A 23,703-nucleotide genomic window follows, 5' to 3' on the forward strand; every position below is an offset into this window, starting at 1 on the left:
GGCAGCGCCCGCGAGGGCGGCGGCGCTGACGCGGAGATGGGAACGCGGGCAGGACCCGCCTCGCTAATCACAGCCCGGCGCTGGGCGTGGGGACAAGCCGGGGCAGGGACGCAGACCCGTCAGCCAAAACAACGCCGGTGACACACCTGCAGCTCAGCCCCGGGGGTCTCCTGCCCCGGGGGCCGCTGGGCAGCCCCTGTCCCCTGTGGCGTTTCCTCCCAGCAAGACTGACAGGCTCAGAAAAAGCCCCCTGGCAGGAAAGGCTGTGGTGGGAGGTTTATTCCTGCTCCTTTTCAGGAGCAAAGGAAAAAAGAGAAATTCAGCTGGAGCCTGCCCTGGAGCAGGGGGGGCGACTGGGGACCCTGGAGCCAGGCAGTGTCTCCACCTCCAAGCTCAGCCCCATGGGGTTTCAACCAAACCCAGTCCCAGCATGGTGATTATTTGCTGTGGGGCTGGGGGACTGCGGCCTCGGGGCCTGGCACCCCAACCCTGATCTTCCCTGGTGCCCCCAATCCCACTGAATCCACCAGCCCTTCCTGCCTCGAGCTGGACCAGCTGCCGTGGCTCTGCCTCTGGCAAGTGCAGGGCTGAGCCTGTGGTATGAGCACAGAACCTGCAGTGGAGCCGCATTCTGAAAGGCAACGGCTCCATCTTGACCTGGTTTTCCCAGGAAGCCCCATGCCAGGGAGTGAGCGCCGTGGCTGCCGGGAAGGCCAAGCGCACGGTGGCTGAGCAGGGTGGTTACGGTAACGCCTGTGCTCGGGGGTCCCTGACAGCTCATAACCAAAAGAAGGGGCTGTAGCTGAGCTGTTTTTTCTGGGCTGGACCCCCCAAGGCAGCGCCTGCTGAGGTTTCCCTGCCCCCCTGCCAGGCCAGCACACACTGGATAGGGTGAATGAGGGTAAGGGGTCCAGGCAGCTCCAGGATAAGCTGAACACACTGCTCCTGCACCCTTGAGATGCCAGGGGAGTCCTGGGAGCGAGAGCAGGCACAGAGGGGCTGGGCAGCTGCACAACATGGCACCAAACGTGAGCTGTGGCTGCGAAGGACCTCGGGCACTCCACGGGCTGCTGTCCCTGCAAGTGTCCCTCTGTCCCTCCAACCTGTGCCTTTCCCTGGGCCAGCCTGTCTCCATGCCTCTCTGGGAACGGGGGCACTGGGACCCCAGAGCGTGGCCATCCCAGCTCCCGGATCCCTGCTCCAGCTCCCAGCCTGGCAGGGCGGGTGCCACGGCCAAGTGTTTTGTAAGAGGCAAATCCCTGCAGCGCCAGCGTCGTGCCGGGACGGGCGGCGGGGCTTGGCACTGCCAGCGTGCGGGAAGGAGCGCTGGCCCACGGCCAGTGTTTGGCCCTCGGGGAGTTGGCGTGGGCAGCGATGAGTGTGCCCGGCTGCGGGGCAGGGGAGGGGCCGGGCTGCGGCTGGAGCTGCGTGGGGACGGGCTCGCACCCCGCGCGGCTTTTGCCTCGTCAGTGAAATACGAACCGGAGCGAGGCAGGTGCTGACCGAGGTGTTCGGCCTCACCTGCCCCTTCCCTGTGCTTGAGTCAGCAGAGCGGGCACAGCTCTGCCCCGTGCTCGCCGTTTCTGCTGCTGTTACCCCAGAAATCTCCTGTCCTTTACCCCTGGCTCAGCGAGAGGTGGATTCAGCCCAGCGTCCGCTCCCTGTCACACCGGGGCAGGGTCGGATGCCTGAGCTGTTTGGCAGCTGGGCTGGAACCTCCCCTGGCAGGAGGGAGCAGTGGGGTAAGCCCAGCCTGGGCTGAGGGGCACGTGGCAGTGCAAAGTGGGCACTGATGCTCCAGGGAGGGCAGGGGCTGCTCCTCTCATGGGCCTTGGAGACCCCAGACACAGAGAGCTGCTCAGCAAGGCTTATCCCCCCTCTGCCCCTGCTGTGCCACAACTCTGCCGAGATCTCAGTGGTGCCAGTGGCAGCACAGGGCGGGTGTGAGGCACCTGGGAGGAGGGTCTCACTGCACTTCCCAGTGCATTCAGGTGCACGGCTGGAAAGGGCCCAGATGGGCTTGTCCTGTGTCCACAGACATCACCAGTGCTGGTGCTGGTTGTGAGCTGGCACGTGCCAGGAGCCCAACTTGGCAAGATTCCAGCAAAGGCTCATCCCGGGGTCTCTCCCTGGCCCAAGTTCTCTCCCTGGTGTGGAGCAGGGAGCTCCCTCCAGAATGGGGTGGCGCTGCCTGGCTCAGGTAGAGTGGAAGGGTAAGATGAAAGCAGGGGACTTCAGGTCAGGACCATGGAATCATGGAATCCCAGAAGGGTTTAGGTTGGAAGGCACCTTAAAGATCAGCCATTTCCAACCCCCTGCCATGGACAGGGACACCTTCCACTAGACCAGATTGCTCCAAGCCCCGTCCAACCTGGCTTTGGACACTTTCAGGGATGGGACATTGAGAATGGCCGGAGCAGGGCCGGAGCCGTGCAGGGCAGCAGTGGGGGATGAGTTACATCCCCAGCTGGATCCCGTGTCCCTGGTTGCTCCTGAGGGAGCCCAGCCGTGCCGCAGTGAGAGAGCCAGTGGGAGCTGAGCCTGGCACCTTTGCCCCTTCCCATGGCACTGGAGCAGCTCTGTGTCCCATGGCCCAGGTCTGACAGCAGAGCAGGACGTGTCTGGCAGGAGCAGGTTCACTGGCGTGTGTGAACGATCCGTCCTCCTGCCTGATGCCGAGGCTCTGAGTCAGCCCCGCGCTGGCTGCGCCTGGTGCCGACAGCTCCTGCCTCCTCAGGAGAGACAGAATGAAAATCCTGCCACGGCTGTGCCTGTCCCAGCTGCTCGAGTGTTCCTCAATGCCTGGGCTGCCTCCACTGCAGGAAACCCTCCAGCCCTGCTCCCCATCACTAGGCAGGGCCCAGCGCTTCCCGGGCTCCCAGCAGCTCTGTGGGTGTCTGATGGAGAGCAGAGCTGCTGCCCCGAGCTGCTCCCACCCTTCCCAGTGCCCGTGATCCCTGTTCTCATGTCAGGTTTGCTCCAGGCTGATGCCGAGTCCCCAGCCAAGGGACAACCCCGACGAGGTGGACAATTATTTGATGTATTCCCTGCGATGTGAGTGTGGAGTGACATCTACACAGGGCATCGATCTCTGCCGGGGGAATCCCTGTGGGTGCAGGACAGAGCTCATGGGAATCACATGGGAACTGGCCGGGGCTGCAGTGGGGGGCAGAGCACCTCTCCTCTGCAGGAGAGCCATGGGATCCCCAGGATCCTGGAAACCCTCCCTGGGAGAACCCCCAGCACCTCTGTCCCCAGGCCGGGAGGGACAGAGCTGCCTTGTTCCATCGCTTGCGCACAGGTACCGGCAGAGGGGCCGAGCCGGGGCCGTGCCCGCTCACCTGCCCCGGCAGCACGGCCGGGCTCAGCCCGTGCTTGGAGCTCTCCTGGCACCTCGCGGAGAGCAGCGGAGTCACAGCAGTGCAGGGAGAGAGGGAGGGAGGGGGCCCCGCCGGGGGAAGCGAGAGCTGAGCAGTGCGAGGGAGGGTGAATAAACACCCTTAAACGAGTGATGGTGACACACCCGGAGCCACAGCGGTGCCCCGGGGGTCACTGGGTGGACAGGAATCGGGATGTGCCGGCCCTTGGTGCGCACACAGGGCAGAGGGACTGTGAGAGGGAGGCATGTGGGACCCTTTGAATGTCTGTCACACCCTGTCCGGTGCCTCCATCCCAGAGCATCCGACAGCTGGGACCACAGCGAGCATCCCACGGGCCCCAACCGCGGGTGGGCAGCAGCCAGTTCACACAACAGCCCAGGGTCTGCAGGCTTTGGGATGTGAATGCCAGGAATAGCTGTGCAAGGAAGGGAATGTGGGACTCGAGCAGGGATTCCCTGAGCTGCCGCTGGCCCCGTGACAGCCGGGCTCACCCGGCCATGCCACAGCTCTTTCCAGGAGCAGGTTAATCACCAGGCTGACGCCTGTCAGTGCTGCCTGTGCTGATTAATGGGATCAAATACTGTACATCAGACATCCAGCTCATCCCGAATCCCGTCTGAGCAGTCGCACAGAGGCTGCAGGAAGGATGTTGGAGGAGAAAAGCTGGTTTCTAGGAATGTCCCAGCCCGGAGGGCATTGCTGAGCTGCGGGAGAAGTAGCAAAGCCAAATGCCGGGGTGATTCCTTCCTTTCTGCTGCACTTCCCGGGTGTCCTGGGGGGCACCAAGACCCCCCCACCTTAGAGCATAGGGTGAAATGGCCTTGTAGGATGCAACAGGGAGAGACCTGCAGTAACCCTGGGCTGGTCGCCCATCAGGAGCCCCTGGAAGCCTCCGGAGCCGCTGCTGCAGGACTCCCACATGCAGGATGGAGCTGCATCACCCCGGGCTCCCCAGGCTGCACACACACAGGGGCACACGGGAGCTTTCCCTCACGATCCCGGCACTGGCAGGGGCACCGGTGCTGGGCAGGCCCTGCCCTCACCACCAGCACGTTTCCTTATCTCAGGGCCGCCTGTGCCACTCGCTGCCAAGGGACACGAGGGTGCCCAGGAGCCACCCCGGCCCCCCACACCACTGCGGTGCCTTCGAGTGAGCAGTGACAGTGTCACAGGACTCGGGTGGTTCTGGGCCCCCCTGCTCCTCCTGCTGCCCCTGAGCCGACCCTGGCAGGTCACCTGGCACTGCCACGGCCCCCGCACGGGGTTTGCGGTGCAGGAGCCCCCGCACAGCGCGGGGGGACGGGGGCCGATTGTCTGCCGGGCGCCGGGCACAAGGACACGGCAGCAGCTCGGTGCTGCCTCCGGAGATGCTCCTGCAGGAGACCGGCATTGCCACCTCGTGGGGAGCCGGGAGCGGCACCTCGTCGGGCAGGATAGGGCAGGACCAGCACCCAGAGGTGAGGACGGTGCAGGGGGCTCGGCCCCGGAGCCCAGGCAATGCCACTCGTGACTGCAGGTGCCAGCTCTGAATCCCGCTCTGAAGGACAAAATCTGATGCAACACTTCCCTGACAGTGCTCAGCCCTGGTGTCCAAACACACTCCCCTCTTTTGGTCTTGGTCCAAAGGCTCTGGGGGCCCAGCCAGGACACAACAGGGATGTGCCACATGGACTCTGTGGACCTGAAGTGATGCTGATCAATCGACTCTCTGGGGTATCCTGGCCATCCTGGCCGGTGTGCCCAGAGCTGACACCAGACTGGAGGTACCAATGGCTCTGCCAGTGTTTGGTGTGGAATATGAAAAGCAGCCCTTTGGCTGCAGTGAGGATTTGGAAATGCCTCTAGCAGAAAGATGCAGTGCAAATCTCTAATTGCCTTCCCTGTCTGGCTACTCCACTGTGTGCCTGTGAGAGATGGCTCCTCTGGGAGAAAGGAGAACCTGATCAGAAACAGAGGAGAGAGGAGAGCCATCTGCTTGTTCAAGGTGGTCGTGGAGCAAATTCACATTTTCATGACATTTTCAGTCAGCTCTGCAGCTGATCTGTCACATACAGAAGTGACAAATGATCCAGAGACACCAGAGAGACCCTGGAACGTGGCAACGCAAACGGTTCCCTCTGCCTGGTGCAAGAGACACCATTTGCCTTTATCTTAAATAAAACCCCCAAGAATGATGCAACGCCCGAGCGAGCGAGGGCTGCCAGAGCCGCAGATGGCAGCACACCCAGCTGCCAGTAACCCGCCGAGCCCACGTCGTGCTCCAGAGATGGATCCGAGGGGAGCAGGGACACCTACACAGCCGGGATCCAAACGGAGCCGAGGAGCTCCAGACAAACGGTCCCCAGCCCCGCAGTCCCCAGGGATGACATTCCCACTCCATGTGCAGCTCTAACCCGCTCCCAGAGGAGAGTTCCCACTGTCTGGATCTGGATGGCTTTTGATCCCAGTAACTGTGAAGGGGATTTACTGTCCTTCGTATCTGGAGTCTCGAGGTATTTTTAGCACCTGTTCCGAGCAGGATGTGGTGTCCCTGTGCCAGCAGCCCCCGCGCTGGGCTGAGCCGTTGGGGACACACCCGCCAGGCTGGGGGTTTGTCTACGGAATGTCTGTGTTCGGCAGCTCAATCCCAACACCGAGAGCCAGGCTCTGGGCCCCCAAATTAGGACTCAAGTGCCAGGGGGACCAGTGTCACACGTTTAAACATAAACCACTTCCTCTCCTGGCAGATTCCAGGGACACCTTCAGCGTCTGCGAGCCCCAGTCCTGCTCCAGGACCGCGTGTCCTCGGAGCATCTCCCTGCCAGCGGCCTGGGAGCAGCATCCTGGGCTGCCTGCACGTGGGACACAGCCGGTGACAAACCCCAAACTGGGTGTCACACCGGGCACCGGGCATGGCAGAGCGCTGTCACCCCAGGCTGGGGGTCACACCACGCACCCAGGGCCGCGAGGGCGGCCGAGCAAACACCCGGAGCGGCCGCAGGAGCCCCAAGGCCGGTGCAGGACCCGCAGGAAGCAGGTCCGGGCTGGGGGGGAACCCAAGGAGATTTTGGGGGGGTTCGAGGGTCCCAAGGTGATTTGGGAGGCGCGAAGGGGGTTTGGAGAGGTTTTTACGTTCCTAGGGGGCTTTTGGGGAGTCCTGAGAGGGTCTTGGTGGGGCTAACATGGGGATTTGGAGGGATTTTGGGGGTCCTGGGAGGGATTTTGTGGTTCATGGGGGGGGTTGGGGATCCCGGATGGGGAGTTGGGTGCCCCAGGGGTATTCTGGGGGTTCCCAAGGGGGTCTGGGGTGCGGAGGGGGGGTCCTGGTGTTGGCCCGGGGGGTTGGGGGGGTCCCGAGGGGCCCGGTCGGGGCCCGGTCCTCGCACTGCGCACGCGCCGCTCAGCGCGCCGCCAGCCCCCCTCCCGCGCATGCGCCTGGCCCTCCCCGCGCCGGCCGGGGCGCGGCGTCGTGCGCCCCGTGCGTGCTGACGCCCCCGCGCGCCGGCCAATCGCCGCCCTCGCCCGCCGTGCGCGCTGGCGTCACGCAGCGGCCGTATATAAGCGGGAGACGGCGGTCCCGCCCCCCTGACAGCGCCTCGAGCCGCCGCCGCGAGAGCATCCTCCGCCCAGAGCCGCTCCCGCCGCCACAGCCGCCCCCCAGCCGCCGCCGCCGCCGCCGCCTCCGCCGAGGGAAGGGAAGCGTATCGTATGTCCGCTATCCAGAACCTCCAGCCCTTCGGTGAGGCCCCTTTGTGCGGCGGGGCCGGGGGAGCGCGCGGGCCCCGCCCCGGCCCCGCCCCGTGGCGCAGTTGCTATTCCGGGCCCGGTTGCGTCAGCCGCGGGGGAAGGAGGGAGGGGGCGGGGCCCCAGCGTGACGGGCAGGCGCGGCGGCCAATGGGGTGGGGGCAGGGGCTGGGGCCATTCGTGATTGACAGGCGCTGTGGGGCGGGGCAGGGGCGGCCCCAGCGCGTGAGGGACGGGTGGGGCCGCCAATGGGGTGCGCTCCTCCTGTGACGGACGGGCGCGGCGGCCAATGGGGCGCGGCGGGGCGGAGCCTGACGGCGCGTTGGGGTCTTGCCCCGCAGACCCCTTTGCGGATGCAAGTAAGGGTGATGACCTGCTCCCGGCCGGCACTGAGGACTACATCCATATAAGGATCCAGCAGCGCAACGGCAGGAAGACCCTCACCACAGTCCAGGGCATCGCGGATGACTACGATAAAAAGAAACTGGTGAAGGCCTTCAAGAAGGTGGGCATGGAGGGGCTGGGGGTCGGTCAGGCGCGGCGGGAGGAGGTTTATGAGGTGCTGAGGAGGTTTCTTGTCTCCTCGCTGCAGAAATTTGCCTGCAATGGAACTGTAATTGAGCACCCCGAGTATGGAGAAGTGATTCAGTTGCAGGGTGACCAGCGCAAGAACATCTGCCAGTTCCTCGTGGAGGTAGGACAGCCCTGGGCTGCTGCTCGTGAAATTAAACACGAGATTAAATAATAAACACACAGCAGGGCGGGAGGGGGAGAGAGCTCTGTCTCTGCCCCGGGTGGGGGGTTGGAACCTCACAGTCTCTTCCAGCCTAGCCCTCTTTGTGATGATTCTTTCTCTTCTGCTTTAATCCTTGATCAAGGCAAATTCCCCCCCCCCAGCAGGGTTTGCAGAGGAGTCTCACCTTCCCTCCCTGTGGATGGGGCAGTTCTGGGCAGGGATGGTGTGGGGGAGCACAGAAGCCTTGCTCTGGGCTGTAAATGGGTTTTCTGTCTTGCAGATTGGACTGGCTAAAGACGACCAGCTGAAAGTCCACGGGTTTTAAGTGCCTGTGGGCCTCTGGAGCTTTATGCAAGAAGATTTCCTTACCATGAAATTCCCACCTGTCCCTTGTCATAAGTTTAAAAGCAGCCGGTTTGTGTAATGTAACGATCTTGGGTCCACTGTTGAGTCTGGACTGGTGTAACTGGTGATGTAATAAACTGACACGAGCCCATGCTATCCTGTCTGCCTGTCCCTCATTTCCCAGAGCTCCAGCCTGGAGCCAAAGGTACCCAGCTGTTCCCAGCTCAGCCCAGGGACTTGGCCTGCCCGGATGGCTCCTCAGTCCAGCTGCGCTTCCAGCCCGGACGATGGGAATCGTGTCCTGCCCAGCCCGGGCCCCGAGCTCAGCTGGGGCACGGGGACATGGCACTGTCCCTCGGGGCAGTGCTGGCTCCCGCTGGCACAGGGATCTGGGGAAGCTTGGCTTGGAACAAGAGTGGCAGAAGAGTGAGGTGGAGGCTGGATGGCTGCAGCTCGGGTTCCCGTGAGCCCCGAGGGGGGTTAAACTTGTGACAAGGGATCGGTTCTGGACTAACATGAGGAGCAGCCTTGTGTCTGGAGCTGCAGAGCTTTGTGTCCATAGAGCTGCTGCCTCAGGCCCTGTGCAGTAACAACAGCTTTGGTTTCATTTATAATGTTTTATGTAATGTATTTAAAGTCTTATTTAAATAAAACTGGTTTTCAAAAGCCCGTGCGTGGTGGGTTCCGTCGATCCCTGGAGCCAAGGCACCTTCCCCTCTCCCAGCAGGGGCACGGGCTCAGGGGCCTGGTTGGTGTAATTGGGAGGGTTTGGGGGTGTCCCCCCACTCTGACCCACTGCAGGAAGGGGAACTTGAGCTCCATTGGTGCTGTCCCTGCTGCTCCTGCCCGAGGGGAGGGAAAAGCCCAGGAGTGGGTGGGTGCTGAGTCATTCCCTGCCCGGGCACAGCAACCCTGGAACCAGCTCTTGGGCTGCTTGTGTTCCCATAAGTCCTGTGGGCAGGATCAGCACTTGCGCTTCCCAAAAAATGCTGTGGGGAGGAGGGGGAGGCTCTGCTGCCCTGGGCACCTGCTTCTGGCAGCTCCCACAGCAGGTCACGGCTGTTCACCCACTGCCACAATGACCCCATGTCCCACGGGAGCGCTGGGTTCGTTCACTGCCACTTCTGCGGGAGACTTTGCTCCTGGAAACCAAATTGCTGCAACTGTGCAACACACTGAGTGCACCGAGGAGGGAGGTGACCTCGAGGCCTGCCTGTACCTTGGGGTGACCTCGAAGCCTGCCTGTACCTTGGGGTGACCTCCAGCCCTGCCTGTACCTTGGGGTGACCTTTACCCCTGCACAGTGAGAGCAGTTGCCGGCAGGTGCTCTCTCTGGGGGTGTGTTCCTGCTCACAGCCTGCACTCTGATGCTGCTCCAAAAATTCCCGAGCCCCTGCCTGTGCAGGGGCTGTCGGAGTACGTCCAGCCTGGATTCTTCCCTGCTGGCTCTGCCCTTGGACGCAGGAGGGAGGCACCGCCTCAGCCGCTGCCAGGACAGCCAGACCCAGCTGGGCAGGGGTGAGGGGGGCTGACGTCTGATGTCTGCCTAGAGAAGGGCCCAGCCGAGTGCCCGCGGGTTTGGCCACAAACCTACGTCAAGGTGCTGCCAAGCCCGTGATCCCAAAGGGAGCAGCCGCTGTTCCCGTCACCCTGACGGCTCATTTGGTCCAGATTGAGCCATTAAAAGCCACAAATTGGAAAACAATTTGTTTGTTCCTTGTGAGAGGTGCTCGGTGGAGCGAGCGATCGATGGCCACGAGGGCGGCGGGTGCCGCTGCCTCCCTGCCATCCAAAGGCCATTTGTTTTGGGGTGTTTGAGGAGCTCCGACACGGATCGTTGGGAACACGGCGAGCGGGGGCACACAGGACAGGGACACGGCCCAGCCCAGGATGTCACTCAGGGGTTTATTGAAGGAGGGAGACAAATGATCTCTAAAATACACTGGGAGGAGGGTCAATACGGGCAGGAGGGACTGTCAATATCGAACAAGGAACAGACAGGGAATTTTGGGGGCCTCTGGCAGCAAGCGGTGCCCACCCCTCCTGTGACACCCCAGAGCTTTTTGGGGTACAGGGAGAGACCGAGGGCTGCAGAATGGGGCCTGTGTGAAGGGCCTCATGCACACACACACACACACACACACACACCCTCCACCCCTTGGCTGTGTGCAGCCCCATCTGGGACCCCAGACATGCCACACACGTGTACAAACATACACAGACACAGGTATGGAGTGTGTGTGTTTGTACAGACACACAGCTATATGTGGACATGTAAGTATATATGTTTGTATACACACACATACATGTATGCATATGTGTACATACACATATATGTATATGTACCTTTGTGTATACATAATACACACATATACATACATGTATGTACTCATATATGCACACATGTGTCTGTGTATATATATATATATACACACACATATACATATACATGTATATACATATATATAAAATCCCAGAATCATTTAGATTGGAAAAGAACATCAAAATCATCAAGTCCCAGATATAAGTGTGTGTGCATATATATATATATATATGCACACACATACATATATATATATGTATATACTTGTATCTGTCTACATACTAATATATCTTTTTATATATATATAAAAATATGTATGTATATATATATATGTGTGTGTGTCTGTGAGCTCTCCTCTCAGTGTGTGTCTGTCTGTGTGTCTGTGTGTGTGAGCACTCTGTGTGTGTGTGTTTGTCTGTCCGTGTGTCTGTGTGTGCGAGCACTCCGTGTGTGTGTGTTTGTCTGTCCGTGTGTCTGTGTGTGTGTCTGTGTGTCTGTGAGCACACACAGGAGCCTGTGGGGCCCCCTCGTGGGGGGGGGGTGGGTGTGGAGCCGCCCCGGGGTGGGGCAGCCGTGTCAGTGCCTTTAAAAGCAGGACTGAGCACCAGAGACCCTGGAGAGAGGCACCCACTGAGACACCCACCCAGACACCCCGCCAGGACACCCTGCCAGGACACCCAGCGAGCCCCAGAGCCTGCAGGTGAGTCCCACAGGGCTCTGCCGCTGTCCGGAGGCATCGTGGGGACCAGCTGGGAGTCAGGGATGGAGAAGACTTGAGGAGCAGATGGGAGGGATGGAGGGGCTGGGAACCCACAGGCAGGGACAGAGGGGACTGTGAACTGGCCAGACCCCAGGAGGAGCGCCCAGGTCACCCCTCCCTGCAGGCTGAGCAGGTCTGGCTGGGGGGCTGCAGCCCCTCCACTCCCCTCCCCGCTCAGTCTCTCCACAGCCATGAAGGTGACGCTGAGCTTCGGCCTCATCCTCACCATCGCCGTGACCTCCTGCCTGTGCTGGCCCGCGGCACCGGGCGCTGTGGGGGACCCCCACCAGCACCCCCCCAGCCTGGTGCGGCGCGACTGGCCCGAGTACCTGTCCCAGGAGCAGCAGCACCTCCTGTCCCGGTTCCTGCCCCACGCCCTCACAGGTACCAGGAGCTCGGGGTGGGCAGCCCTCGGGGGGGGCACAGCCCTGTGCCAGCTCTAACTGCCGCCCTTGCCCTGGCAGAGCTGAACAACCACAAGGGCTTCGTGCACGAGGACGAGGGGATGGAGGCCCTGCACGAGCACTACTACCCCGACTGGATGGACTTCGGCCGCCGCAGCGCCGAGGATGCGGCCGATACCGCGTAGCCACGGGGCTGAGCTGACCATGCACGGCACCCACGCACTCGGTGTGTGTCCCTTCCTGCAATAAAACTCTGGCACTACGGCTGCTGCACCCAGGGCTGTGCTGGGGAGAGCTTGGGAGGGTGGGCAGGGGGCATCACCCCCAGCCCCGCAGGGAAGCACAGGGCAGAGGACACAGCACACACAAACTGCTCTGTGACTTCACATTTATTTGCCAGGGGACAGGGCACAGCCCGGGGTGAGGGACGTGGCCGGTGGGAGCAACAGCGGCACCCCAAGAAACACCCCGAGCTACAGGTGCTGCTACTATTGCTACTCAGTGAGTGGGAAAGAGTTTAAACCATTTTTAAACCATTCCTTTTAAAAGCCAGTCCAGGTGCTGGCCAGGGACCCAGCCTGGGTGTGTGGGGGGGGAAGTCTCCCCCTGGCACAAGCAGGTTCCCCCAGGACCCACCTGAGCATCGCCCTTTGCTGCAGCATCTGGAGATCCCCGAAGGGCCGAGCTGCCCCTCGCTCCTTGAACAGGCTCAGCAGAAGCAGGAACAGTTCTTATTGCCAGAAACTGGCTCCTGTGAAGGGTCCATTACCCCCAGCAGGGACAGGGTCAGTCGGCCCCCCTGCACCCCCCACACACAGGGAGCAGCACCGGGTTCTGTCCTTGCAGCCAGGGCAAAGCCCTCCTCAAGTGCTGGGAGTGCTGCCGGTCCTGGGCAGCACCTGGAGAGGAGGCTGAAGCTTGTCCTGTCTCCATTTCCCCGTGGATGGGCAAGGAAGAGGATGTGTCTCACCGTGAGCCTGGGGGCTCTGCAGCAGTGTCACGTCAGGGTGCCCCGGGCCCCCCTGTGCCCTCCCTGGGCACGGGACATCTCCCCTCTGGCCACCACCTTGTCCAGCCCCAGGCGCTGCAGCTTCTCCACCAGGTTCCAGCTGAAGATGCTGCTCCTGGGTGAGGGTCCATCCTGCCCCCGGGGCACAGGGGAGGGCTGGGGCTCAGCGTGCTGGGAGTCCTGGGAGCAGAGTGAGGGGGCCCGCCACAATCCAGCCCCTGGTGCCGAGTGGGAATCTCGCCCCAGCAAGAGCCTGAAGAGTCCCACAGGGGTGCTCGGGGGTCCAGGGCCAAGCACCAGCGTGGGGGGAGACTGTTCTGGCGAGGGGCTGCTGAGGCTCAGCCCCTCAAAGGGCCCACAAGAAGGCACAACGGCATGATACAGACTGGAGGGAAAGAGAGAGCAGAAAGGAGGCATCAGTGGGGGACCCTGGCCCAGGGGATGCTGCTGCAGGGGCCGGGAGGGGCCTCGGGCAGAGCAGGACCCCTTTTCCTCCTTCACCTAATGAGCCTTGGGCTATGGGACACCCGTGCTGCAAAGTGCTCAGTACCCCAAAGCTCAGGGCCAGGTGCTGGGGGGCTGTGGCCATGCCCCCCCAGCTCAGCAGTCAGGAAGGATTGGAACACAGTCCCTGCTCCACAAGCAATTTCCAGACGTGCAGGGTTGTGTCTAACAGTGAACTCCAGCTCACACCAAACCCCAAGGAGCCTGTGGGGGCTCATTAGGGCTAATCACCGGTGCTCATTAATGAAGGGTCAGCCCAGAAACTCAGCTGGGGAAATGTCCTGGCTGCTGCCCAGCCGTGTCCTTTCCCCGGAGTGCCGGGAGCACACGCTGCTCTGTGCCCAGGGTGAGCCCCCCCCAGGAAGGCTCTCCATCCCCTCAGGATGCTGCAGCGCAGGAGGGGGTCGGGGGGAGAAAGGCTGGTCCCAGCCCCCCACGGGCACACAGACAGCCCAGCAGCCAGATTTGGGGATGCTTCAAGTGCCGGCATCTCTCAGAGCATCAGGGGCTGCAGGTGGTCCCCGGCCTGCGGCTTCCTCGAGCTGCAGGGAGCCAGGCAAGGGGTGAGGCAGCGAGAGCCGGGGGGCACGGCCAGAGCCGGGGGGGGCACGGCCAGAGCCGGGGGGGGCACGGCGGGGCGGGTGCAGGCAGCGCAGGCGGTGGGAGGGGCCACGCGCCTTACCTGGGTGTCACCGTGGTGATCGCAGTGGTGGGGTGGAGGATGTGGCAGGTGGTGATGGTGAAGGTAGACGGGGTCTGGGGGAGGTTGTTAACAGAGAGGAACACTGGAAGGGACAGGAGACAAGGGGTCAACGGGGAGGGGGGGGGGCAGGACACAGGCGGAGAGCGGGGCTGGGGGCGGGCGGGAGAGCCGAAGCCGGGCCGGGAGCTCCGTGCGCGGGGCAAAGTTCCAGCAGCCCTGGCGTCCGGTGCCTGCTCAGAGGGGGCTGTGAGCACAGGTGGGACCAGGAGATGCCGTCTGTCCCAGACCTGCCCCCTCCACACGGTCGGGGGCCAGCAGGGGCACACCGGGGTGCCAGAGAGGGCTCACCCCGCCGGGGCGGCTGCCGGAGAAGGGCCCTCGCGCAGCTGCAGACGGAGGGTCCCCGCGGGGACAGGGGGGTGGCAGGGATAGGCTGCTGCAAGACGGGAGAGTGCAGGGGAGAGCGACGGGAAGCCTGGGCAGGAGGGCAGGGGCGTCCCGGGGGCCACGTCCCCTCCGTCCCCTCGCCCCGCGCTCACCCCTGGGGCGCTCCTTGGCTTTGGCGGGTGTTGAGGTAGGGAGCAGCTGGAAGGAGCCGGTGTCCACGTCATCCTCCTCCAGGTCATTGAGGCTGTACACCTCCTCCAGGTCGATGTCCAGCTGCCTGAAGTCTTTGGTGAGCACCCCGGGACGGGGCACCAGGATCCCGCCCAGGTTGGGTTGTGCCAGCTGCTGCCAGTGGTGGAGGGTCACAGAGCCTGGGGACAGAACACAGCCGGGGGGGCTCAGCTGGTGTCGTTGGACTCTCATGGCACCTCCAGCTCTGCACCCCCCTCTGCCCCTCACCTTCCAGTGGTTTCACGATCTGCAGCTTGTCGGGCAGGTATGTGAGGGAGCCGAGGGAAAAGGTGGAGCCGGCGGTGAGCTCCGAGCCCCCCGAGTAGCTGGTCCCCGTGGAGACGATGCTCTCGTTGGGGGTGAGGAAGCCGCTGGAATTCGCCCCGTCCCTCAGGCGCCAGAGCTTGCGCTCCCGCTCGGCCTCGAAGAAGGAGCGCTCCTCGGAGGAGTGGCTCTGCTGCCGCGCCGACAGCCGCTGCACCGCCGCCTCCAGGTCCTGCCGGCCCGGGGCTGCCCAGGGGGCCCCGCCGGACCCCTCGGATCTGCTGGCAGGCACAGTGTTGGGGTGCCCAGGGCCGTGGTCCCGCACCGCACCCCGGGCTGTGCTGGATCCTGCCCTCCCTGCCCCAGGCTGATTCCTGCTCCGGTGTGACCAGCAGGTCACCAGCACCTCGGCTCCAGCGCAGGGGCAGCCGCTGTCCCACCTGGCCCCAGTTAACCCCCCCCAGCACTCACCGGGCACCCTCCGAGCCGGAGCAGCTGATGTGGGGGGTGCTGGTCCCCCCAGAGTGGGCGGCTGACAACTGCTTGGAGCCTGGCATGTGGCGGGGAGACTCGGAGCAAGACTTGGCTTTGGCTGCCTGGTTCACTGCCTTCACCGTCTCGAAGACGCGCAGGTAACTCCTGCAGGAAGCGGGTGGGGGTGAGCCAGGCACCCCCCGAGACCCCCGTCCCACGGCACAGCACGAGCCACCGATGCCAGCGCTCACTTGTAGTCCGAGGAGGAGCTGTCAGTCCTCTTCCTCATCATGCCCTTGATCTCAGCGGCCAGCGAGTCCTGGAGACAGGGGGGGATGCAGTGTCAGTAGAGGGGAGAGCAGCAACACCCACCTCCGCCATCCCCCACCCCGCGCCCCCCGGCGCTCACCACGGGCAGCAGACTGGCCGCGCTGTAGCGGCTCACGGTGCTGTTGGGCAGGCTGCGGCTCCGCAGGCTCTTCACCTCCTCCTGCGCTTCCTGCAGCATCCCGCCGCACTCCGCGTACTTCTCCTGCAGGTCCCGCAGCTGCGGGGACACGGGCACAGCTCGGGCACGGCCCCGGGGGCAGCTGGCAGGACCCCCCCCACCGGCCGGGACGCCCACGGCCCTCACCTCCATCCGGAGCTGCTGCTGCACCTCCTTGGCCGCAGTCAGGTGCTGCTGGAGCTCCTCCACCTCGGAGCCGTACTGCGGGCAGGAGCGGGCACGTCAGGGCGCTGTGCCCGCGCCACCCCCCCACCCCCGGCACGGGCAGGGACCCTCGGAACGGGCAGGGATCCTCGGCACGGGCAGGGACCCCTCACCGTGCGGCACTTCTGCTGCAGGTCCGCGACCTGCGCCAGGAGCTGGGTGATCTCCTCCTGCTGCCGCGCCGCGTCCTCCGCCCGGTGCGCCAGCTCCTCCGACAGGTGAACGACCTGCTGGCTCGCTTCGGCTGCGGGAGGGCCGGGCTCCGTCACCGCCGGGGCACGGCCCCCCAGCCCCAGCCCACGCAGCGATGCTGGGCGCTGCCTGCAGACCCCCCAGCCCCACATACAGAACTGCTCCACGCAGTCGATCATCAGCTGCTGCTCCTGGTCCTCGTACTGACAGGTCTCGGTGGCGATGCTGGTGGCCTGGAGGAGATGGTTGGAGGGGCTGAGTGTGATGGGCAGGACCTTCCACCTCCCTGGGAGGCAGCTCGGGTCCCCCTGCAGTGAGCGGGGCAGAGGTGGGCACCACAGGGCATCCACCAGCTGGCTCTGCTCACCTCCATGCGAAGCTTCTGGTTCTCCTCCTCCAGGCACTTCAGCTTCTGCTGCAAGGTGTCGTACTGGAAGTACTGCTGCAGGGACAGCGAGGACTCGTGCCGGCGCAGCCTGGGGACAGCAGGGATGGCACTGAGCACCTGCAGTGCGGGCAGGATGGGGCTGCCCACCCAGGCAGGAAACTGCAACAACTCAGCCCTGTGCTGCTGGAGCCACAGCCACCGAGGGAGGGGAGGGAAGGGAGCACATCCAGTGCTACCCTGGTGGTGGTGGCAGTTCCTGCCCAACCCGCAGGAGCAGCAGCGAGGGACTCCCACTCACGGTGTGGAGGTGGTGGTGGTGGGCTCGCTCTCCTCTGTCGTGGTGGTGTAGAAGTGGAGAAGGTCATCCCGCATGGAGACCTCATGGCGCAGCTGCGCAATCTGGAGAGACAAAGGGCTTCAGGACATGGCTAAGGGAACCACAGCCACCCCCAGGGGGGCACACAGGAGCCCAAGGCTTGGTCCTGTGCCCAGGAGCTGTTACCTCCTCCTTGGCCAACTCCAGCTGCTCCTCCAGCAGCTCATTGCGCTCAGTCAGGCTCCGGTTCTGCTTCAGCAGGGACTGCCCGATGCGTGCTGCCAGCTCCAGGTCCCGCTCCTTCTGCAAGGAGCAGGTCTGCCTCAGCCAGGACTCATCTCTTCCCCAGTCCTCACCCACCCCTGTGTCCCCAGGATCCCAACAGCCCCCAGCCTTCACACAGGTGGGGGGGCCCAACATACCTCATCCAGCAGGTTGGTGACGGCGTCGATGTCGTGGTAGGTCTTGGTGATCCTGACCACCCGCTCAGCACACAGGACTGGGGGAGAGGTCAAAAGGTGAACCCCCACACTGAGGCCTCAGGGGCTCAGCACTGTCACCCCACTGCCCCCCAGTCCATGTCACTGCTCTCTCTGGATCTGCACAATGAAGGGGACGGGAGGGAGGCAGCACAAGGCTTCTCCAGGCTGGTCACCAAAAAGGACCTTTTATCTGCTGGGCAGCACCCGATGTGGTGCCAGGCAGAGGTGGGCAGGGATCCCCACAGCCGTGCCCCCATCATGGGAAATGGGGGGCTCACACCTCACCCCTAACCCTGCCTGCACCTCGGGGTGGCAAGGAAAGTGCCAAGCCCCCAGCACGGGCACAGTGCCAGCTCCACTGCTGGATGCATGGATGGGAAGGAGGAACGGGGAAAGGCCAGCAGTGGAGATGGGATTGGAGGTGACATTTCCAGCAGAAAGCAGGCTGGAGCTCCAGTGTAAATAGCTGTGGGTGGCACCACGCCGAGCCGGGCTCACAGGCAGCGTCCCCTCCAATCTGTCCCCAGCCCCCTCCCCCAATCCCCCCCGCCCCAAGAAGCCAGCCCTGCCCTAGTTTCTCTCAGGGGGAGGGAATGCTGCACCCCGCACCCACCCGATGCCCCTCCAGCTGCACAACACAACGATCCACTCAGCAACAGGGGCAGAGGCAGCTGTGGGCAGCACGCTGTGGGAACGGGCAGCTGCCCCCAACGCCACCACCACCACAATGGAACGGGCCCCAGCTATGGCCCTGCCTCCCCTGGCCACTGTCTGGCTCTCTGGATGGGAGAGGAGGCACAAGGATGGAGATGTCTGTCTGGCTCCCCAGAACCGATCCTGCCAACTGTGCCCGCAGGCGCTGCCAGACAGTGCCGGGCACACGCCCAGATGGCAGCACTGGAGCTGTGTGGTGAGAGGGAGCCGGGAGCCTGTGCCCCAGACCCTGCTTATACACCCCGAGACCTGCCTGTACCCCGCACCCTCCCCACACCACACAGCACTCCTGATGTTCTTTCTGATGCTCTGCTGCCCCAAAGGTCCGTGCCTCAGTTTCCCCTGGCCAAGCAGCGCTGGCTGCACTCAGGGCCTCCACCCACATCCCCCGCCACAGCCACTCCCCAGTCCGGCAGACGAAGTGGGTTAAATGGGGAGGCTCAGCCACACAAATCCCATTAGGCCGCCCCAGCTGGGGTTGTGTAATGCTGACTGTGTTGTCATGGCAATGCCCCCACTCGCCACCCCGGTCCCGTCCAGTCCCCGCTGCCCTGGGTGCTGCCCCACGCCCCAGTGGGCACGTACCCCAAACGCATCCACGGGAAGAGGAGCCAACCCCAGCTCCAGCCTCAACCCCCTCTACACACCCCAACAGGGCCCGCTCCCGGCGGGGGTCCCCAACTGCACCTCGTCAGGCCCCTGAGCCATTAATTGGAAATAATTAGAGCATGAGCATCGTTACGGTTGGAGCGAGCGGCTGGCCCTGGGAGACGGGGGCTGCAGCGCTGGCAAACATGTAAACACCCATCTGCAGGCCCGATGCGGGAGGAGGGAGGGACCCCCATCCCCACGGGCACACGCAGACCTGGCGGGGGCTTTCACCCTGTCCCTCCACCCGCTCCCCGCCTCCCTCGGCGAGGGGACAGGTCTCCTTAGGATCGGGGTGAGCCTGGGGGTCCCCAAGGGACTGGGTGGCGGCTGCCCAGGAACGCGGCGAGTGGGACCGGGCTGCGGGAACACACGGGCGGGGAGGGGATGGCACCGCCCGGGGGGAGATCCCAGCCGAGATCACCGCTCCGGACCTGCCCCGGTCCCGGCAGAGACCCCGGCCCCGCCGCTCCGGACCAGCCCCGGGGAGCCCGGCCCCGCTGCAGCCGTATCCCCATCCCCATCGCCGGGGCGGGACCGCCCGGGCCGCCCTCACCTTCCTCCAGCTCCCGGGCGATGGGGTCGGCGCCGCCGCCGCGCTCCGCGTTCCCGTTTAACTCGTCGTAGGCGGCGGGGCTGCTCCAGATCTCCATCGCGCCGAGCCCACCCAGCCGTGCCCAGCCGCGCCGAGCGGAGCCGCTGCAGCCTCTCCCTCCCCTATTTATAGGGTCGCTCCGTCCGCCCGCACCTGCCCGGCGCGTCCCCCGGCGGCGGGGCCGGGGCTGGGGCCGGGACCGGGGAGGCGGGGCCGGGTGGGAGCGGGGCGGGGGCGACAGGGGGGTGTCAGAGGCTGCTCGGGAGTGCCCATTCTCCCCACACCCACGAGCCACCTCGGGCACACCGTCTCTCTCGGACATCCCAGGACTGGGCTCCCCGTTGGGGCACCCACTGCGACAACCCTGCTCAGCCCCGGGGGGCTGCTGCAGTTGGGCTCTTGTGTCCCGCCTCTGGTCCCAGCTCATGGACATGGGGGGTCTGGACACATGGGTCCCCAAGGGCGATGATGAATGCGGAGGGGACATTGGGGGTCCCCAAGCAGCAGCTCCACAGGGCTGACCCCAAGGGTTGTGCACAGACAGCGGCTTCTGCCCCTTGGGAGGGACAGGGAATGGTTTTGGGCCTTGTGAGGATCAGGGTCTGCTTTTTCCAGCCAGCCCTGCTCTGCCACCCCAGGCCTGGTCCCCCCATCATCACCCACACAGCCACCACACACCCTGCACACGCAGTGCCCAGTGCTGGGACCCGCCCGGTCCGTGAGCTGGGAAAGGGCTTTTTCATCCCGCTCAGCACCCCTTGGCTCTGAGCATGGGCTGGCACGAGCCTGGCCCCCTCTATGCCCCATCGAGGCTCCCTGTGCTCCCTGGCTGGCACCCTCAGCTCCCCACAACCACTCTGGTGCAGAGGCAGCACGGAAGCGGGAAAGCTGAATAAATCATGGTGTGCTGAATTATGGAGGAGCTGGCTGGCACGTAGCACAAGCCGCGTGGGCGTGATGCTGGTAATGCCAACGCATGCTCTGCCTGTCCCCATCACCTGCCCCAACGCCCTTCCTCGTTAGCACCCAAATAATGGATGAATGGACACGGCTGGAGTTGCCCCTCATGTGATGCCCTCCTTCGCCTGCTGGACTCCCACCCGCTGGAATCCTGACACCGACCATGTCCTGCCGTAACCACTGGACCCCTCCCAGAGGAGGGGCCGGAGCAGGTGCCCTCAGTCCCAGCCTCTCCCTCCTCCTGGTACTGGTGTTTCCCTCGGTGAGGTGAGGGACACAGCCAGCACTGGGCACCCACCCCCCAGGGACCCCAAGGACTTGAGCACACGTCTCCGCGTGGACAGGCAAGAGCTGCTTCTTCCTAATCCCCTGCCCCAGGATTTGCTCCTCCGGGCAGGTTCCCCGTGTCTGCTCAAGCAGATTACAGGGGGCTATTTCTGACGGCAGCTTAAAGGTTTGGGTAAAGGGATGACGCCATGGGCCCCCTCCACACCCACACATGCCATCGGCACTGGGGGAACTGTGACCTGCAGGGGTCCAGCACTGAGAACAGCAGGCCCCATGGATGGGGGTGCCAGGGTCCTGCAGAGCCGGGTGCTCCCTGCCCCGTGGCACAGGGACAGGGCTTGGGGCTCAATCCTTTGTACTGTCACTGTAGGCTCAGGGGTGCTGATGGCTGTGGGGCTGCACTCCACTGCCTGCTGAACAGAGAGGGGAGCAGCCAGATGGGAAGGCTGCAAACACAGGCAGGGCATGGAGAGGGCTTGCCCCCACCCCAGCCTGGCGTGGGCAGGGGGTTGGGAGCCTCAGCCCCATCTGTCTCCTGCCGCCCCACATCCATCCGCCCCAGCCCCTCGCTCTAATCCTGTCCTCGCCACACACAGGCCAGAGGCAGAAACAAAGCAGAGATAATCCGTCCGTGCTGAACCCCTGCTGAACCCCGACCCCACGCCAGGAACGGGCCCCATCACAGCACCGTGGGCATCGCCCCTGCCTAGCCATGGGGGCTGTGGGATCTCCTCCCAGGCATCCACACCCCACGGCTCTGGGGACTTTGCACCAGCACCCCCACAATGCCTGTCAGGCTGTCATGTTTGGGGAGACAGCAGCACTGGGATTCACGGGCACACCCTCTGCCAACCCCACCAGTGTGCCACCCCTGCAAGCCACGGCACAGTGCAGGGGAGCAGGGACGTGCAGGGGGTGCCTGGAGAAGACAGAGGCTCTCTCCCAGCATCCGGCTCGGCTCAGCAGAAGCTGCTCTCAGAATTAGCCGGGGATGTTCTGAGTGAGGAAATCCAGCCCGTCAATCCCGTTAGCAGTGATTAGCTCTGGGGCTGCCCTCCCCGTCCCGACCCTGAGCAGCTGCTGCAGCCTGTGCCCCGCTGCCCTTGCCAGCCCCGCCGCCCTCACCAGCCCACGGGCACTCACGGAAATACTGCAGGGTCTCCTCGATCTGCTGGGGGGTGAGGGGGGCCGCTGGCTGTGGGGGGCCGAGGGGGGCTCGCAGCCAGTCGCCGTGGTCGTAGCCAAAGACGGTGTCAGCCCGCAGCGTGTAGCGGGGCAGCTGCTCACCCAGCAGGCTGATGATCTCCACCTCGGGGATGTCCCCACAGCACAGCTCTGGGGACAGAGGGGCACGGTGTCAGCCCAGGGTTGGGGGCACATGAGGGGAATGGGGTGCATGGGGGCCTTGGCAGGGGAGCACTTCCTGCACCCCTCAGCCCCCTCTGTCCCCTCGGGGTTTGGGGCTGGTGCCACCAGACGGGGCTGCCCTCAAATCCACTCTTGTGGGGACTGGGGGATCCCCCGCAGCGTGGCACACAGGGACACCCCCCCCAGCTCTGCCCTGCTCCCCCCTCACCCCCCTGCTGTCTTCGGGCAGGGTCCTACTGCCATCTCCTGGCCACGCTCTGCCCGGCCGAGTGGTGCTGGGGACGGGCACAGTGTGGGGTGAAGGATGCCAGGACAGTGGGTCAGCCCCAGCCACAGGATGGGGGCAGGATGCAGGACCAGCCCAGAGTTGCCCCAGCTCTTCCCCCCCCTTTTCCCAGTTCCCCTGGGCCACCCACTGGCACTGCCCATCCCTACCCACCGGTGATGGTTGCGGCATCGCGGTGCGTGCCCGTGTCTGACCCATGAGATGCTGGGTCACTGTGGGGACAGGCAGTGACAGACGAGTCCGGGCTGGGCCAGAGGTGGCAGGCGGGTGGGCTCTGGCCGGGGGGATTCTCTCGTGGGACCACGGTGTCCAGTTTGGCTGGTGTTACATAGGGGCCCGGCCGCCATGGGGAGGGGCACCTTCCACCCTGCCTCCCTGGAGCGGCACTGCTGGGCAGCAGATTCCCTTCTCCGGGCCCTGCCTGGGGAGAAGGAGCTGTTCAGGTGATGCTCTAGGGATCAGGGACATACCCTGCACCTCCATATCCCCCAGCATCCTGCCATGGGACAAACACCCTCCCAGGGGCAACACCTGCCAGGCTGGGGGCTGGTGAGGACCTGGATGGCATAGCCAGGGCTCAGGTGTCCCTCCTCCCTGCCATTGGGACAGGGGGGCAGTGGGAACAGACCCCAGCTCAGCAGCCACCCCAAACGTGGGGCAGGTTTTGGGGTGGTGAGGGGTCAGTGTACCTGCTATGTGGCGGCTGCTGTGACGGGGGGGGGCTCAGCACCAAAGCAGAGACTTGGTGATTTCTGGATCAGCGCCAGGGCCAGACGGGGCAGAGGATGCTCTGAAGGGACGGGGCAGGACCCTGCTCCCCTCGAGGTCCCTGCTGGGTCCCTGCCTATGGAGTGAGCAAGGAAGGAGCTGTCGAGCTTCCTGGCAGTGAGCAAACAGCTGCAGTGCCAGTAAGAGCCCTTGGGAGCTCCACCTTAGAGAGCAAAGTCCGTCTGTGATCCTCTGTCCGTGCCAGGATGCAGAGCAGGGACGTGCCGTGCCACCCAGGGCAGGGCAGGGCTGGGCAGCATCTGTGGCTGCCCCATCCCAACCATAAACCATAAACACATCATGAGACAGGCCATAAAAACAGCATATTCCTGCTAACTCCAGTAGTCCTGATTCGGGCTGCGCTGGCACTGCCGCCCCTGAGCCCTGGGGGGGCAGGAGCCCCTTGTGCAAGCCCCCTGCCCCATCTCCACCCCTGTTCCCACCTCCACCACGGTGAGGGCTGTGGCATCAGCAGCCCCTCATCCTCATCTACAGGCTCATGCCAGGGCATCGCTGCCCTCCCTCCCGGGGCATGATCAGGGTCGCTGCCACATCCACAGCACCCAGGCCAGGCCACCCTGCACCCCCCTGGCACACAGGACGGGCGAGAGGCAACATGCACACTCCGAAGCACACCCACAGCCCCCACAGCCCTCTGCCCCATGGCACTGGGACCAGCAGACCTCGGGGCCCCATGCTGCACCGTGCTGCCCAGAAAACAGCTCCCAGCCCCCCAGACCCTC

General features: G+C 64.1%; 3 protein-coding genes across 4 annotated transcripts; 2 read left to right on the forward strand and 1 right to left on the reverse strand.

Moving 5' to 3' along the window:
• Positions 1-1,747: 1,747 nt before the first annotated feature.
• HAP1 (huntingtin associated protein 1) lies at positions 1,748-19,400 on the reverse strand. Of its 2 annotated transcripts, XM_027701442.1 has the most exons (16): positions 19,252-19,400; positions 17,274-17,350; positions 17,038-17,154; positions 16,834-16,934; positions 16,515-16,623; positions 16,302-16,380; positions 16,069-16,199; positions 15,878-15,952; positions 15,653-15,790; positions 15,495-15,562; positions 15,241-15,408; positions 14,734-15,047; positions 14,427-14,645; positions 13,867-13,969; positions 12,308-13,065; positions 1,748-1,758 (listed from the first exon to the last, which is right to left on the reverse strand). In XM_027701442.1, exons 1-15 carry the CDS (start codon positions 19,346-19,348, stop codon positions 12,669-12,671), a joined length of 2,193 nt encoding a protein of 730 aa, XP_027557243.1. In that variant the 5' UTR covers positions 19,349-19,400; the 3' UTR covers positions 1,748-1,758; positions 12,308-12,668. The 2 variants fall into 2 exon arrangements, with proteins under 2 accessions (XP_027557243.1, XP_027557244.1); XM_027701443.1 differs by lacking the exons at positions 1,748-1,758; positions 13,867-13,969 and having other exon boundaries at positions 12,903-13,065.
• On the forward strand, positions 6,942-8,340 carry EIF1 (eukaryotic translation initiation factor 1). Its single transcript, XM_027701444.1, has 4 exons — positions 6,942-7,098; positions 7,445-7,608; positions 7,696-7,797; positions 8,120-8,340. The coding sequence occupies exons 1-4, from the start codon at positions 7,068-7,070 to the stop codon at positions 8,162-8,164; spliced, it is 342 nt and encodes a 113-aa protein (XP_027557245.1). The 5' UTR covers positions 6,942-7,067; the 3' UTR covers positions 8,165-8,340.
• Positions 11,459-11,856, forward strand: LOC113976340 (gastrin/cholecystokinin-like peptide). The gene is made up of 2 exons (XM_027701445.1): positions 11,459-11,651; positions 11,732-11,856. The coding sequence occupies exons 1-2, from the start codon at positions 11,459-11,461 to the stop codon at positions 11,854-11,856; spliced, it is 318 nt and encodes a 105-aa protein (XP_027557246.1).
• Positions 19,401-23,703: the final 4,303 nt, after the last annotated feature.

This window comes from Neopelma chrysocephalum, unplaced genomic scaffold (genome assembly GCF_003984885.1).
Source record: "Neopelma chrysocephalum unplaced genomic scaffold, ASM398488v2 Primary Assembly neopelma1_157, whole genome shotgun sequence".
Taxonomy (NCBI): Eukaryota; Metazoa; Chordata; class Aves; order Passeriformes; family Pipridae; genus Neopelma; species Neopelma chrysocephalum.

Excerpts from the sequence above, each read along its gene's own strand:
- EIF1 (XM_027701444.1), top strand. The coding sequence starts at position 7,068 with ATGTCCGCTATCCAGAACCTCCAGCCCTTCG. Across the intron at positions 7,609-7,695 it reads TGGTGAAGGCCTTCAAGAAG|AAATTTGCCTGCAATGGAAC; the intron begins GTGGGCATGGAG and ends TCCTCGCTGCAG. Across the intron at positions 7,798-8,119 it reads TCTGCCAGTTCCTCGTGGAG|ATTGGACTGGCTAAAGACGA; the intron begins GTAGGACAGCCC and ends TCTGTCTTGCAG.
- LOC113976340 (XM_027701445.1), top strand. The coding sequence starts at position 11,459 with ATGAAGGTGACGCTGAGCTTCGGCCTCATCCTCACCATCGCCGTGACC. Across the intron at positions 11,652-11,731 it reads CCTGCCCCACGCCCTCACAG|AGCTGAACAACCACAAGGGC; the intron begins GTACCAGGAGCT and ends TTGCCCTGGCAG.
- HAP1 (XM_027701442.1), bottom strand. The coding sequence starts at position 19,348 with ATGGAGATCTGGAGCAGCCCCGCCGCCTACGACGAGTTAAACGGGAAC. Across the intron at positions 15,048-15,240 it reads TCCGGCTCGGAGGGTGCCCG|ATCCGAGGGGTCCGGCGGGG; the intron begins GTGAGTGCTGGG and ends GCCTGCCAGCAG. Across the intron at positions 13,066-13,866 it reads ATCACCACGGTGACACCCAG|TCTGTATCATGCCGTTGTGC; the intron begins GTAAGGCGCGTG and ends CTTTCCCTCCAG.